We start from the raw sequence: 17821 nt of genomic DNA on the forward strand, positions 1-17821 counted from the left end.
ACCTTTTGAATGCATCAAAAGAAAAGAAAAAAAAAAAAAAATAGAGACCGAGAGTATGAGATGATGGGGCCCAGGGGGTGGTGTGATTATACGGCTGTTAAATGTTTGCCTGCGGCAGTGTACAGAGGAGGTGGGCTTGCACAAGGTATACCCAAGGGTTGCAGATGAGTTGGAGAACCCATAAATGGAGAAAGAAATAGGCGTTGCTTAAAAAAAATAAAAAAAAACCAATGGAAAAAATTAAAAATAAAAAAAACCAGCCATTTAAAAAAAGAAGAAAAAAAATTTATAGATGAAAAAAAAAATATATATATATATTTTAATTGACCAATTTATCGGCAATTAATGAAGATTATAATTTATATATTAATTAAAAATGTGATGAAATTTTGATACTTAAAAATATGATTTTATGATACTTGCTAAAAAGAAAAAAATAATTTTTTTTTTTTTTTTCATCAATAAAATTTTTAATTTAATCCCAAATTATTTTTATTTTTATATACATCTAATTTGAATTGAAATTAGATATTTATTAATTTTATTTTGTATATTATTTTTAAATTAAAAAAATAATTTTTTTTTTCATTCTAAATATATATATCGAATTTTAAAACTAGTCTTAGTTATTTTTTTTTTTCTTTTTTTTATTATTTTTCTATCAACGATTCTATTGGTTAATTTTTTACGTTTGTAGGCGGTCTCTATGAGTTTTGTATATATGTTTTGTAATAATAATAAAAAGCCGGTAGTATATATGTTGTTTTTTTTTTTTTGACAACCCTCCGGAAATGAGTGCTTTTCCCAAGGGGTGGGAGATTTTGTCGTAGTTTAAAATCTCGTCGAAAATTTATGTTATATTATGTCTTGTTATTTTTTTCAAATTTTTAAAATAAACATATTAATTTTCTACTGATGCGTTCGGCTCGACTTTTATCAATATCCTTTTCTTCTTTCTTATTATGTATATACTTAAATTCTACTCAATCCACGAGGATTGTCAGTCAGCATCCGGCAGGCAATGTGAAAGGTAGTCTCAATAATTTCAAAATTAAAAAACACTATTCTCTTTCTATTTTATTTACCAAGTAAATAAAATAAGCAACAAGCCAATAAAATGCAATATATAGCAATTGAAAAAAAATTCATCAAACTAGTTTGATAAATATAAAATTATTAAAAAAATAGTTAACAAAAAAATCATAATCAAAAGACAAAAAAAAGTTAATACAAATAAGAGTAAATAATAATAATATTTATAAATATATCTGTCAAATTTTTTACAAGTGATAGAATCAACGTAATCTGGAGCTTGGTGTTGAATTGTTACAGCAAGAATAAGGTGTTGCAAAGATTGGTGCAAAAAAGTAATAATAATAACAATAATAATAATAATAAAAAAGAAAGAAAAAAAAAAGGCGTTTGAGAGAAACGACAACAAAAAAAAGCAAAGAAAAAGAAGAACAAGTAGAAGAAGAAGAAGAAGAAGAAGAGGCGACACACGGTAGCTCAGTACCAAGTAGTAGAGCTTTACGAAAACCGACAGCAGTGTGGTTCGCGCTCTTGTCAGGGACGCACGCGTGCCGATTTTTTGATCATTTGTATTTATTGTGTGCTCATGCGTATTACCACGTGACCTGTACTTGGCGCCTTTTTCATATTTTTTTTAATCTCATTTCATTCATTAAATAATTCATTCATATACTAATAACAAAATACTTATTAAATTGTTGTTATTTGTTTAATTTTTTAAATCAATGATTATATTTTTTTTTACTTGATTTAAAATTTAACTATTTAAAAATTTAAGTGACCAGGATAATTTAAAAGTGATAAAATGATAATCAAGTACAATGTATTAAAAATTGTGTACAAGTGTTTTTCATACTCTCAGTCATCAACTGAGTAAAAAAAAATTGATTTTATTCTTTTTATTTAAGAAATAAATTGAAAAATTGTGGTTAAAGTTTTTGGAGAACGAGTTTATTCAATTTGGAAATTATTATTGTTAATTGAGAACTTGAAGTTCTCACTGTCAATATGTGGATCAATTGTCAGGTGAGTGTTTATCCCAAAAAAAAAAAAATTAAATATAAATTATTTATTTAAAAAAAAAACATTAGTTTGATATTTTTAAATTTTTAAAAAATATATACCTATATATATTTTATAAATGAGTGTGTTTGTTTCATCTTTGAAGTTTCATTTTATTTATTTATTTATTATTTTTTTTTTTTTTTGAAATTCTCTTTGAAATTGTCGTCGTCGTAGTCGTTGGCAGATGTGTTTTGCACTACATGAAAAATATTTCTCGGTGTATCAACACAAACTCTTTGATCTCATTGAGCCTTAAATTTAGCAAGAAATTATATTTAATAATTTTCAATTTTCTTTGAAATAATAAATAATATATATATTAAATTAAAAATGTAAAAGAGTACCGACTGTATAAGAAAATTTATCTATAATAACAAAATAATTTATTTATAATCACACATCTGTTTCGTTTATCGAATTCCGTTGAGAATAAAAAAAAATAAATAAAGCGGGCCAATCCAGAGGTGTAAATACCCCCTCATCAAACGATTAAATCAATCAAGGTGCGTCCATGCCGCTGCACGCAATATATATATATAATCTTCAAATGCACATATACATTCTTACTTCCGCCGCAAATGTTGGCGCGCAATCATCGTCATTATTGTCGACAAAGAACCCGGTGGCTCTTGGCTCTTTTTTTACGTGTTTTGTTGATCTCCTCTTTAAATTATATAACGACGTAATTTATCTCAACTGTCTTGATTTTTTTTTGTTTCAACTAATAAAATTTGTATTATATTTTTAAAAAAACTACAATTTAATAATTTTGTTATTGTTTATTGTTTTTTTTTTAACTTGACCGTTCATTGAACTCTATTTTTTTTCATCACAACATAGTTATATTTTTGAAATAAAATGTCATTATTCCATGGTATTGTGTTGTATATTGTATTGTATATAAATATAAAGAAACTATCCCGCTGAAATTCTTGTAAAATATAATAATCAAGTAGAAAATTGACTATATGATAGTAGAAAAAAAAGAAAATATAGTTTTAAATGGATTTAAAAGTGTATTATGTATATAAATATCTATAATATTATTATTATCATTATTATTATTTAAAAAACTAAATGAAAAATTGTAAAAGTAAAGCAAAGTTAAAGGCTATATAGCAAAAGCAACTGGCGCGCGATGCTTCTGGCTTCGGGGCGGTGAGCAATTAGCGACACAGCGGCAAGATCAGAGACCAAAAGGGGTGGGGTGGGAGGAAGCCTAATTACACACGGTACCGGCCGACATCAAAGAAGCCGCCACTATCCTCAACTATACAACTCTCTGTGGCCATCCCCACTTGTATAAATATATACATATATACATACAGCAGCATCCCTCGCAACTACTATATATATACACTCTTGTGCTCTGTCTTCATCATTCAATCTACTCCACTCTTTATTGTCGATCAACAATAACGCATTTTTCCTCGATTTTTTTTCTTATATAATATAATATATATAGTACTCTTTTTTTATTTTATGCACATGAATACAATATACATGTGTATATATAATCACCCTTTGATCGCATTCAAATTATAATCAATTTTTTATTAATTTAAATTTATTATATGTATTTTATTGAAAATAATTAATAATTTTCTATTATATATTCAATTTAATTGATGAAAATTAAGCTTGTGCAAGGATATGTTGAAAAGCATGTGTATTTTGGAGTAAAAAAAAAAGAAAAAAAAAAATAGAATGAATCTAACACAGTGAAAAGAAAGAGAGGATCAGTAACACGTGGACAGGCACGCGTCACATTGTGGAATAATAAATATATGTTTGGAACCAGTTATAGACTACATAGTACTACTTGTCAGAAACATTTAGAATTTGCTTTGATGTTTTGTTTTTTTTTTTTTTTCAAAAAGAAATTAAATCGATCAATGAAAATGTCAACAAAAGAGCTTTTTTTTTTATTTTTATGAATTGTAATATATAATTATTTATTATTATTTTTTAAATATTGTAAATTGTGAGTAAAATAAACAGTCTATAATACTGTGCAATATTTATACTTGCAAGCACATTCTTATACATATACCTTGTGGCAAAAAAATAAAATTTAAAAAAAGAAACAAAATGCCTTTTGCCGATCTCACCAAGGCGGTAAGATCAAACGTAAATGTATACTGACTGGCTGTATATATATGTCTAGGGATATACCCTGCGTGCTGCCAAGAGGTAAATTTTCTACAGATGTGTATGCACACGAAAAAAAATAAATAATAAATAATACTTTGATCAATAATAAAACACCTAGGACAACATATTTTCTTTCTCTAAATAATATTATATTTAATATAGTGAAAATATGTATTTTTTTTTTTATTTTTTTATTTTAAGTTGTTATTGTCAAATAAAAAAAAATAATAAAAATTTGTTTACTTTAGATTATTTATTCACTATCTTTATTTTTCCTTGACCTTTCCTTTCCTTTCTTTTTCTTTGCCTTTTCCTTTTTTTCTCTTCTCTCGCTTTTTTTGCTTTTACCTTTTTCTTTTTTTTTTTTTTAACACGTTTCTGATGTTATGCCGGTCGTAGAGTCTTTGAAGTATGGGTTGTTGAAGCTCTACAGCGCTTCCGCAAACTCCAAAGCCATTGGAGCCAAGTTGCGTATATATATTTCATGTTATGCATCACAATATAAGAGTACTATAAAGTCCCGCGTGCCGCCTGAGCACGCGTGAAGAATCTTCCGAGACGAATTCTCAAAATAATAATAATAAAATTTCTTGTAAAATAATTGCAAATTTATCTTGCTACTGCAATGGTTTATAAATACGCTTTATATATATAAAACAAAAAAAAGTTGCATAATTTTTTTTATTATTTTTAAATTATCAATAAATTAAAAAAACAAAAAAAAATATATTTTTAAAAATTAAATTTAATAGATAATGTGATAATAAATGTGGCAATATAATAAAAATAAAATAAAAAAATACAACAAAGAATACAACAAATGAGAAAAATAAAAAAAAAGTTAGCGTGAATAGAGTGTAGGCGGCACACATCAAAGGCTCACCTCGGGCGTGAACGAGAGAGCGGGCACGCGGCTCAAGTAGAGAGCGGAAGACACCGCCACAAATCCTCTGTGTTACCATCACCAACAGACCAACAGTATTAAATATATTTACTTCACCAATGGCCCACCATCATCCACCAACAAACCAACCAACTAACCAACACACCAATCCACCATCAAGATCAACAACCATCACGACAGTCACGCTCACCGGATACTCGATACGCGTATCATGATCGCAACCAAGCAAAGTTTCGATCAATCTTTTATATACTCTATACCATACTCGAACTTGTCTATATATATTTTATTTTTTTCTCTTTCATTAAAACAATAAAAAAATATACATCTTAATTAAAAAATAATTACAAAATTCAACAACATTGTTTTATCAATATTTATATAATTGTTTTGTTTTTTTTTAATTCAAATAAAAAATATCACAACTTCAATAAATTATTCATTAAAATGAAGTTGAAAAAAAAAAAAAAAACATATCCAATTAAAAATCCATTTAACTTGACACCATATATATATTTTAACAAATTTTTTATAGTGAATATATTTATAATTATTTAATTATTATTATAAACATGCGATACTCAATAATAATGATATTCATCAATGGTAAATGGCTTTTTAATTGGACAACTTCAACTTCATTTTAATAATTAATTCATTGAAATTTATTTATTACATGTATATTTAATTTTAATTGAAATATATATATATTTTTTTCTTTCTTTTAATTTATTAATTATTATTGTTAAATTAAAGTTTTATAAATTTATTTATATATTATTTTAATTTTATATTTTGAAAAAAAAAAAATAATAATATTAATATTAAAATTTATAATAAAAATCATGAAGGCCAGACATGTGAATGTCGAGTGAGATCGCGGCTGTAATATTTCAGCCCTTGTTAGGCGACGGGGTTTCTGCCGCGATGTTACTTTAAATGGGAGGGGAGAAAATCTCTTTGACTTGCCGACTGGTACGCGCCTCTTTCAAACTTGCGTATCAAGTTTATATATATTATAGGTAACCCCCATCTACCTCTATCTATATATATATTTTACCACCTGCTCTCCTCGGCAAATTCTCATTTTAAACTGAGCAATTCTTTGCTGATTATAAGATATGTATTTATTTTATTAACAAATGTATAAAAATATAATTGATATTTATATGGAAAAAAGACGATTTACTAATTGAGCCGTTACTTATTCCATCAAGCATTAAAATTTATATTGATTATTTATAAATTGTTATGGTCAAGTGTAACGAGACCGTCATCTCATCAACATCATCAACATCCGGAGTAAAAGCCAACGATCGTTAAGTCAAAGGGTGACTCTCGGTGCATTGATTAAACTCAACATTCATTGCCAACAATTTTAATGCATCTCACAAAACGACTACAACTATATATCAAAATTATTTATATTATTTTCAAATGCTTGCATTAAAAATTAGTTGAATTTATTTATTATATATATACTAGAGAGAATTTAAAAATAATTATTTAGTTTTTATTAATAAATATAAGCTAAGACTCTGAGAGACATTAGTGAACAATTCGTATATATATAACAATGTTGCAACTGACATTTCATGTTTTGTATTATTTACTGTCTATCCACCTGTTGGACACTTTTATTTTTGACGTTTTTTATTCTTGTTCTGCTTTCTTCTTTTTATTTTATTATTTGTAAATGCGGCACCACAACTAAAAACCCCCTTCCAAGTAAGAATACACGACGAATCTTCTTCTTCAGGTCTTAGTGATTTACGGCATAATAAAGAGGTTGCGTAATGGTGGACACTCCCGTGGCATCTCGAAAAATAAAAAAATTAAAAAAAGGACTACTTTGAGACGTGTCCAAAAACAGGGGCCCCCCGAGAGAGTGAGAGAGAGTGTGTATCTCTTCGTTGGGAGGAACCTGTATACAGTAAAGGACAATGGAAACAAAATAAAAAAAAAGGAAGAAAGAACCGAAATGAAAAAAAAAAAAAGAATAAAAAGGTTGAAAGACAAGACCGAATATTCAGTCGTCAAATTTGATTTACAAGTTTTTCTCCGTGTTCGTACGCAATTGGATCGTGAAGCGCAAAATCCGATGAAAATTTGCCGACAGTGAAACTCAATTTTCTTCGCTCAACAATGTCACTTTCGCTTTCGCCAATTTTCCATGGGTATTAAAATAAAAATACATCTATAAAAAAGTATCTGATTCTTCGAATGAATTTATATTTATAGGCATATATTTTTTGCTTTTTTAAAGAGCTTTTTGTCTAGAGGTGTTTGGCCCACCAAAGTACAAACTTGCGGCTATTTTTATTTTTTTAAAATAATTTAACTGAAAAATTAGTCATCTGATTGCATATAAAAATACATTTAAAGTTTTTATAAAATTTAAAATTAAGATATAACAATATCAAAAAAATTTAATACTCCAAAATATTATATTACATTTTTCGTTTAAAATAAAAGAAATTTATTTATTTTTTTTTTTATCCAATATTATATTTTATTATACTGTGCAAATTATTATATTGTTTTTTATGATTATTTTGATTTATCTCTCTTTCTCTTTAACTCATTCTCTCTTGATGTCTCATCATCCAAGACCAAAAGAGCTCCGTTTCTCTTTAAAAAATATCAACGGCGGTACCTTTCATCTAACCGAGTTCCAGCTTCTGTTTCTACGGTGTGTTTCCGCTTGCTACCGTCCTGGAACTTGACCCTAATCGTCTTAGACTCAACACTGAATTGCCATGGATTTTAAAAACGAATAAAAAAGTTAAGAGAAAAAAAAAAAAAAAAAAAAGTGAGGAAGCAGATGAAGAATAAATTTTGAAAAATCAAAGAACACATAATCATTTAAATGACTTGCAATATTTTTCAATTTTTTTTTTTTTTTCTTTTCATAAAATTATACAAATGATATCTGACGAAAATATTTAAAAATTATTTTTTTGCCTATATAGGCATAGAATGTTACTCTTGAATAATTCATATTTAAAAAATTAGAAAAAAAAAAAAGCAAAAAAATTGTAGCATCGACTTCCGTCACGAGATATAATAATTCTCAAGCATAAATTTATAAAGATACAAATTTATGAGGCGAGATCATATAATACAGAGTCAGACAACCGGCGCATATCGGATTGGTTAAGAAAAAAGGAAAAAAAAAAAAAAAAAGGCTCAAAATGTGCCTCCAGGTGAACACAGCTACTGGATTGCCCGAGAAAGATTTTAGTCTCGCGCGCGTCGTTTCACTCTTTCATATAGTATTCTTGTTCGATTCGCATCAGTGAATTGCCCCCGGGTGCCGACAAACTCGTCTTACTTCTCGTCTCCACATTTAATACTCTACTTCGTCAGTTCAGTACACAAGAGATGCTCGCAATTTCTCATACAACTCTCACCATCAAATAAAACAACTATTTAATTCCTCAGCTTGCAATACCAAATAAAAACAACAACAACATCACCAACAACAACAACAACAACAGATGCACTTGATGTTTCTTGTTATTTAATTTCAATGTTGCTTTTTCTAATAATTTAATATCGCCACCACAACTCTGTCTTCATCTCTAATCAAATCTAATCAATATTTTTTTTATTATGCATTTTATTCAAATTATAATTATAATCATTAAAATTAACATAGAAAAAATAATATATATTTGAATAAATTATAATAAATATAAATTGTATTTTAATATTAATTTAATTTAATTTTTTTTTTTTGTTACAGATTATAATGTTCTGTATGTTATTTTTAAACGTCGTTGTGGCCGACGATAAAGAAACCAATACTACACTACAAGCATCACCTGGTTCACAAGAACCGTCTGATGCTGTAATGTCTAAAGTACGATTATTATTAAAAGCATGGGGAGGTGCAGGTGAAAGAAATTTAAAACGTATATCTGTTACAAATAAAACAGTAACTTGTAATGATGGCTCTGTAGCTGGTTATTATCTTAAAAAATCAATACGTTCAAGAAAATGGATTGTTTATCTTGAGGGTGGTGGTTTTTGTTCAAATATAACTAGTTGTCAAAAAAGATGGAAAGAAAATAGAGATTTAATGACATCATTCAATTGGACTGATAAACGACAAAGTAAGATATTTTTTTATACAAGCTAATGATAATTTTATTTATTTATTTATAAATTTGTATTTATTTTATATTTTTTTTTTAGTTGGAGGTATATTGTCATCTAATCCAACAGAAAATCCATTTTGGCATAATGCAAATCACGTGTAAGTATTATTGAATAAAATATAATAAAACAAATACTAAATTGTTATTTGTTGAATGACAAATAAATGTAAAAATATTTATAATTAATTATTTTTATTATTACAGATTTGTACCATACTGTTCAAGTGATAGTTGGGCTGGTACTAAGGTAAAAATTGATAGTGAATATTCATTTATGGGAGCTGAAATAGTAACACAAGTTATACGTGATTTGATACCAACTGGTTTGGGTAATGCAAATTCATTATTATTAGCTGGTAGTAGTGCTGGTGGTACTGGTGTTATGTTAAATCTTGATCGTGTTAAATATTTACTTCATCATGTATTCAATATAAAGCATATAGCAGTACGTGGTATTTGTGATTCTGGTTGGTTTCTTGATCATCCACCATATTCACCAATGAATTTTTCACCAATTGAAGAAATTAAAAATGGTATTTCATATTGGAAAGCAAATATACCAAAGAGTTGTACTGAAAGATATCGTGATGAACCATGGAGATGTTTTTTTGGCTACAGATTATATCCATATATTAATGGTAATTATTTAAAAGATATATATTTAAAGCTCAATTATTATTTACTTCAATTTAATTAATCAATTTATTATTATTTTAGCACCAGTGTTTATATTTCAATGGCTTTATGATGAAGAACAATTATCAGCAGTTAATGTTAGAGCACCAAATAAATCAACAGAATGGGATTTTGTTTATCAACTGAGTCAACTTGTACGTGAAACACTTGAAGATGTATCAGCTGTATTTGCACCAAGTTGTATTAGTCACAGTATATTAACTAAACCAACTTGGTCAACAATTAAAATTGATGAAATATCATTACCACATTCATTACATTGTTGGGATAAAAATCCACCAAAATCAAACAGCAATAGTGCCAACAAGTAAATATTATTATTAACAATAATTATCTCAATAATAACATTTTGTTTTAATAATAAAATTAATATAATTTTGTTTTATTTTTATAGTGCAAATAGTACACAGGTAATAAATCAAACATGTGCCAAATTACCACGTACACCAACAACTCGTTCAGGTGAAAAAAAAAGGAAAAATAAAAATAATACAGAATCAAATGAAAAAAATAATGATACAAATGGTACAAATGGTGAAAAAAAAAATAATGAAAAAAATAACCATAATTTAAAAAAACCAAATAATAAAACAAGTCATAATAAAAACAATAGAAATAATAGAAAACATAATGGAGAAAAACACAAAAGAAAAAATGAAAATTTAGATAAATATAATAAAGATGATATAAATAATAGTGATAATAATAATAGTAATAATAATAGTAATAATAATAATAATACTAATAATATAAAAGAAGAAGATGAAGAAGAAGAAATCAATAATAATACAGATAGAAAAAAAAAGATAACTAATAATAGTAGTAGTAAAGAAAGAAAGGATAAAAATAAACGAAGAAGAGATGGTAAATATTATTAATAATAAATAAATAATTAATTGATATTATTGAATTTTATTATTTATTTTATATTAATGAATAATTTTTTGATATTTTTCAGGTCGTAGACACAGTAAACATGGTTCTAAAAATAATACAACTATACAAAATGGTAGACCACCAAATAAAAGATCAGCACAACCAAACAAACGTAAATGCACACAAGGTAATTGTCATTATCGTTTGATTGAATCATGCTTATGGCCACATTGTAATCATGATTGTCCAAAAATAATACATCCTGATTCACATGAAGAAGTTAGATTTCTTGATATTATCAAAAGTTTTGGTGCTGATTTATCAAATATATCACGTGCAACTGGTATTGATGAACACACATTAAATGACATGGGACATACAGAATTACTAAATCTTTTAACACAAAGAAAAATGTAATTTAAAAATTAACATTTTTCTTTTTTTGTTTGTCTATATTTATATTATTATTATTATTTTCTTAAAAAAAAAAAAAAAAATTTATTTTTTTCTCCAAGACAAGAAGAAGATAGAAAAAAAAAATTGTTTTTATTTTTTTATTATTTAAAATGAAAAAGAGAGAAAATAAGAGAAAAAAAAAAAAAAAGAAAAGAAATAATTATTAGTTAGAGTGATAATGAATACTGTCACAACACGTACTTATTGTTGTAAATAGGTAACGATGTTTTTTTTTTTATTTTTTAAAATCATGTGCATTTATTTGATATTTTTTATTCTTATTATTTTTTGATTATAAGCAAAAAATCTATACAATACAGGGTAAATATAAATGTTTTTTTTTTATAAATTTAATAATGCTCTGGATCTTTGAGTTGTTTATACAAAGACAGAACAACAGAGTTGTTCGATACACCAGAGATAAACTAATAATACCCAAGATATAAAAATAATGGTAATTGACCAAAATAAATAACTGTATATATATAGAAAAAGAGAAAAAAAAAAAAAATTAATAATATTAATAATAATACAAAGCAAATAATAAAAAAATAAAAACATAAGAATTATAAATATTAAAAAATGGAATGGTAAATTTTAAAAAGAAAAAATTCAATTTAAAAAGTTATATTATGATTGTAATAATTTTTAAATAATTTAGATTATATATATAAAATGACTTTATTTATTATAGTTATTAAGAATTAACTACTAAATAATTAAGTAAAGAGAAAAAAAAAGATTAAGAATAAATTAAAATTTGTTAGACATGATAGAAAAAAGAAGAAAAAAAAAAAAAACGTCACCGAGATTTTACATCACTAGCAGAAGATTTATTATTTTATTTTTTTTGATTTTTTAAAATTTTTGTTCTCTTTTAAGTTGTTTTTAAAACAAAAATTATGTATAAATAATTGTTTTTTTTTTCTTTTTTTTTGTTTGGTACTTTAATTGTACCAAAGGTACACAAATACGATTTATAATTATTATTATTATTACTATTATTATAATTGATATTATTATTAATTTTATTTAAAAATTGAAAATAACTAACTTGTTTCTTTCCTGTTTTATAGACTGATTAAATTATCTACCTCAGCAATTAAAATTGCATTTAATGTTCATTGTGTACCGAAACATTAAGGTACAAAAAAAAGAGAAAAAAAAAAAAACATTTTATACATTAAATAACAATTGTTAAGGTTTCAAAAAAAAATTTAAATTATTATTTGATCAGTTTATTTTATTAAAAAATAAAAAATAATAAAAATTAAGCTCTAAAAAAATAATTATGAAACAAAAAATAATGTAATTAATAAAAAACATTAATAATACTGTAATAATAATTTAAATATAAAAACAGTATTATTAATTTTTTTCATTAATTAAATTATCCATTTATCAAGGCATAGATTTTTTTTTTTAATTTTTTTTTTCTACCTCGTATAATTTTGCAATTGAAACTTGTTTCCTTGATTTTTTTATTTCTTTTTTTTTTTTTTAATTATTAAATCTTTGATTAATATATGCAACCTTCTAATCTAGACAAACATCATCACATTAATTATTATTATTATAAATAATACGCTCGAATTAATTTGGGGCTTTTTTTTTTGTTTTTTTTTTTTTCGTCAAGTCGAACATTATTATATTTTCTACATGTCAACAAAAATTGTATGTCTGTAAATAAATTGTATATCTATATATATTATACCAATTGACTTTTTGATTTATTTATTTCATTCTTATTATTTAAATTTGTATAGCTAATTAATTATCATTTTAACGAGTAGATAGATATAGAATTGATTAATGTTGTTTGTGAAAAAAAAAAAAAATAAATTTATTGGCATCAATTTATCACAGATTGATTAATCAACATTTTGATTAAAATTGGAAGTCTTTCAAGTAAACAAAAATATTTTTCAATGATAAAAAAAATTAAAAAACAAAATTACTCAGCATAAATAAAACTGCATGTCTTTAATTTATTTTTCTATATTAGATTAATATGTATTTGATTGATTATCAGAAAAAAAAAAAACAAATTGTTATGAACAAGAGTAATTCTCTTATCCGACAATTTATATCCTGAATACACAGGAAACAGTATTTAATGTTGACAACACACGGGGAACTTGAAATCATGATGATGATCATCATTCAGTAGACGAAAGCTTATACACGATGTTGGATTGCCCCCAACATTTAAAAAACTAAACCAATTGACGAGTAAATGCGTGGGTCTCGATTAAATTGTACTCGCCAAGCAGTTGTTCATAAGAACTTAAACAGGGTTTGCCTGTTTTTGTTTTTTTTTTTTAATTTTAATTTAGTTTTTCATTTTACCAAATATATTTAAAAATTTTAATCAAGAGCTTTATTTGCTCTGGAAATTATTTAATTATTAAAATGAAAAATAAATGTGCTAGTTTTATTATTTTCATTTTAACATTGTGCTATTGTAATGTGGGTGAGTAATTTAAAAATTTATCAAAAGCAAAAAAAAAATGATTTAATTTGTTAAATTATTATAAATTAATCTTTATTTTTTTTTTGGGAAATTAAGCAATTGCAACACAGTGTGGTAAAGTTTGGCTATCTGTTTCATCACTTTGGCGACCAATTGTTGCTAGTGACAGAGTTGTCGATGCTGAACTTGAAGTTAATTGGGATTTAGATTGTCCACCAAATATTGAACTACCAGATACAATCAAAGTTTTTGATGCTAATCCAGTTCACAGTTATTAAAGCTTTTTTTTTCAAATTAATTAATTTACGGAATAGCGTGTTAGAGCTTTTGTTATTTTATATATAAATTTTTTAGATTCGAGTTTGAAGCCATTATTAATTTTAATACTTGCTGAACATCCATATGGTTATTATCGTACTAATATTGTTGTTGGAAGACCAGTATTACCAGGTGGATGGGACATTGCTGATGGTGCAACACTACCTGGTACTCATTGCCTTAAGCATCATGCTGCTTTGTACAAAGACAATGCAATATTAACAAGTTCTTGTATTGGTATTTGGCCAACTTGGATGTATGATTTAAGGTAATTATTTGTTTTTAAAATTTACCATTTAAGCTTGATATAATAAAAATATATTTATATGCATTTTATTTTATAAATTGAGACGACAACTTGGAAGACTACCAATTGGTACACTCATGATACCTGGTACTCATAATTCTGGATGTTACAAACATGGTGATTTAACACGTCGTGATGCATTTCAAAGATATTTATTAACTCAAGATCGTGATATTTGGACACAATTAGTACATGGAATAAGATATTTTGATTTAAGAGTTGGTTATTATCCTCCAATATCACATAATGGAACTAGAATTGATGAAATTGATAATAATCATACCAGTAGATTTTGGATTAATCATGATGTCATACGTATTAATCCATTATCAAATATTATTAAAGATATTAAAAATTTTCTAGATGTTGCAAGGGGTGAAGTTGTCATTATGGATTTTCACAGGTTAATTTTTTTTTTTTCTCAATCTATTATCAACATTTAAATAATAACTGAACGTCTCATCAAATATTATATTTCATTAAATAATATAGATTTCCAGTTGGTTTTGAGGGAAGACAAGGAAGACATCGTAAATTAATATCAATACTTCATCGTGAATTTGAATCATTAATATTAAAACCAAGTCGTGGTGTTGATGGTCTTGGACCAACACTCAATCAAATATGGAACAGTGGTAAACGTCTTATAATATGTTATAATGACAAACACACTGTTAATGGTTAGTTATATAAATTTATAAAAAATAATAAAAATTGTGCAATAATAATATTTATAATTTATTTATATTTAGAGTATGAATGGCTTTGGCCACCATTGACCCAAGCATGGGGTAATCAACAAACACCAGAGGGACTTTTTGAGTATCTTGAAAGTTTATTAATGAATCCTATGAAAACAAGAATAACACAAAATCCCATGTGGGCAGTTATGGCTGAATTAACACCAAGACCAATGGATGTTATATTTAAACCATCTGGTAGTCTTCGTCAAATGGCTGATTCAATTAATAGAAATTTAACAAAATTATTTCAACGTGAATGGTGGAAACAAACAAATATTGTTGCAACTGATTTTTTTCTTGGCAATAATATTATTGATGTTGCCATTCAATCAAATATTAAAAAAAGCAATATTGCCCAATGGCAACTTTAAATAATCTTTTTTTTTTTTTTTGCAATGTTGAGTGTACTCAATTCAAAAATAACAATAATAATAACATAAACAAAATAATATTAATAAATTAAAGTAGAATAAAAATTTATAAATTTAAAATTAAAAAAAAAAAAAACAATGTATCCGTTGTGTAATTTTCATCACTTGAAATATTAATAATATCACCTCGAAATAAATTCAATGACCGGCTTGGTCATGTATAAATTATTATTATTCATTCCCCCTCAGATATACATTTAAAATATAATCAGCTATATTGCTGATGGGTTTCAGGTAAAATCCTCACAGTGTTAATATTATATTCAACAATAAATATGACACTTACACTGACACACGAATATATATTTTGCTGGATCATTAAATTATCATTTCCTGTCAATGACTAATTAAATATTATTTATTACAACAACCAGTATTTTATGAACTTTGATCATGATTTTTTTTTCATTCATCATCAACATTCTGATTACATTCTTACTTTGTAGAGTTTAGAATTTTTAGTTTTTTTTTATTTATTGACGATTATGAATTTTTTTTCAAGGACGCAGATGAGTTGCAAAAGTTTCACATGAGATGTGACAATCTACAAGATACTTTTAATCATGACGTACGTTGATGATTTGCGAGCAATAAATGAAGAAAATTTTCGAATTTTTGCATTTTGGGGAAGTATAATGGTGATAAAAATTTTGGCAATGGTGTTTTTAATTGGTCGATGGCGTTGGAGTAAAAGGGTAATATTTAAAAATTTAATTTAATAATAATTAATAAGATGATAAATAAATAAATATTTTTATGTTGTATTTTGGATATTCCAGTGAGTGTATAATTAAATATTTGTTTTTATATTTTTATAAAAATAGATATGGATATCACCAGAAGACGCAACTTGGCTTTCCAGATCACAAGTAAAACATGATCATCCAGAAATTGAGAGAGTACGAAGAGCTCATTTAAATGATCTTGAAAATATATTACCATGGGCATTATCAACAATTCTTTGGCTAACAACATCACCAGAAACAGCTTTAGTTGCTTCACTAATTAAATGGTTTGCAATTAGTCGAATTATACACACGATTGTTTATGCAGTCATTGTTATACCACAACCAGCAAGATTTTTTTCATTTCTTGTTGGATTTAATATAACTTTATATCAATCAATCGCAACTGCCTATCATTATTATTATTACACTTAAACTATTACATAATTACGTTAATTAAATAATTATCCGATGAGTAATAAAATTTATATTAAAAAGTTATAATGTTTTTTGTTTTTTAAATTTAATACAAGTATGTATTTTAAATCTAACATATAAGTAATTCTATATGTAAAATAACCTTGATGAAATTGTTGTTTTGAATAATAATCAGTTTAATCATTTAAAATTCAAAAGAAAAAAAAACATGAACTTGTTATTTTATATTTATTTATTTTATTATATCATAATTTAGATGAAATAAATAAATTATTTATTTCAAGTAAATTTAAAATAATAAAAAAATAAATATATAAATTGCAAATATTATTATAATTTTCATTTGATTTATTCCTTGTTTTAATTTAATGAAACTAATAATGATATTAATTTCAAAAAATTACTTTTTTTTTTTAAATTTAAAAGTATTTGAAAAATTAAGACAATTTGTTTTATTTATCTTTTTACTATAAGACTAGTTTGGGAATTAAAAAGTTTTACGAATAAAATATATATCGGTAATGAAGTAAAAAATAAAATAAGATTAATAAATTTATTCTATTGGGATAAAAGAGAATAATTAAAGTTTAAATAATTTATTATTTTCATATCAATTATTGTAATCATTGATGGAGAAATTTACTCTGCATAATTTATGTATTTAAAAAAAAATAAAGTTTTTAGTTGTCTCGTATTCACAAGGGTGTATTAAATATCGCCCTAAACTAAGTTATTAAATTTTCCCCATTAGTCTGACAAAATAAAATTAGCAGCAGTTGATTTGTTTACTTGTCTTTGTCATTAATTATGAATGATATTTTTGTTAATAATTAAAATGAATCAAGAAAAACATAAGTATCACGACGAAATATTGTAAAAATAAAAACGATGAAGGTAAATACACGTTGATGTATCATGTGCATCAAAATTGTTTTGTCAATAAATGTATATATTAAATTGTCCGAATTAAATGAGCTAATTTTCTGTTGATAATTTTATTGCTGTCCAAAGTGTTTTCTGTCAGAGTACTCTGTTTACTT

General features: G+C 25.4%; 3 protein-coding genes across 3 annotated transcripts; all 3 read left to right on the forward strand.

Moving 5' to 3' along the window:
- Positions 1-1408: 1408 nt before the first annotated feature.
- On the forward strand, positions 1409-11359 carry LOC122853541 (palmitoleoyl-protein carboxylesterase NOTUM). The gene is made up of 8 exons (XM_044154041.1): positions 1409-2058; positions 8904-9273; positions 9356-9416; positions 9523-9956; positions 10036-10321; positions 10409-10556; positions 10821-10878; positions 10973-11359. Exons 1-8 carry the CDS (start codon positions 2041-2043, stop codon positions 11305-11307), a joined length of 1710 nt encoding a protein of 569 aa, XP_044009976.1. The 5' UTR covers positions 1409-2040; the 3' UTR covers positions 11308-11359.
- A 2088-nt stretch (positions 11360-13447) lies between these two features.
- Positions 13448-15783, forward strand: LOC122851553 (PI-PLC X domain-containing protein 1). Its single transcript, XM_044150855.1, has 6 exons — positions 13448-13819; positions 13916-14089; positions 14174-14405; positions 14488-14847; positions 14937-15124; positions 15197-15783. The coding sequence occupies exons 1-6, from the start codon at positions 13759-13761 to the stop codon at positions 15556-15558; spliced, it is 1377 nt and encodes a 458-aa protein (XP_044006790.1). The 5' UTR covers positions 13448-13758; the 3' UTR covers positions 15559-15783.
- LOC122851554 (microsomal glutathione S-transferase 1-like) lies at positions 15768-17767 on the forward strand. The gene is made up of 3 exons (XM_044150856.1): positions 15768-15852; positions 16121-16313; positions 16443-17767. The coding sequence occupies exons 2-3, from the start codon at positions 16182-16184 to the stop codon at positions 16776-16778; spliced, it is 468 nt and encodes a 155-aa protein (XP_044006791.1). The 5' UTR covers positions 15768-15852; positions 16121-16181; the 3' UTR covers positions 16779-17767.
- The last annotated feature ends 54 nt before the right edge of the window (positions 17768-17821 follow it).

The sequence above is a fragment of the Aphidius gifuensis genome, linkage group LG3 (assembly GCF_014905175.1).
Source record: "Aphidius gifuensis isolate YNYX2018 linkage group LG3, ASM1490517v1, whole genome shotgun sequence".
In the NCBI taxonomy this organism is placed as follows: domain Eukaryota; kingdom Metazoa; phylum Arthropoda; class Insecta; order Hymenoptera; family Braconidae; genus Aphidius; species Aphidius gifuensis.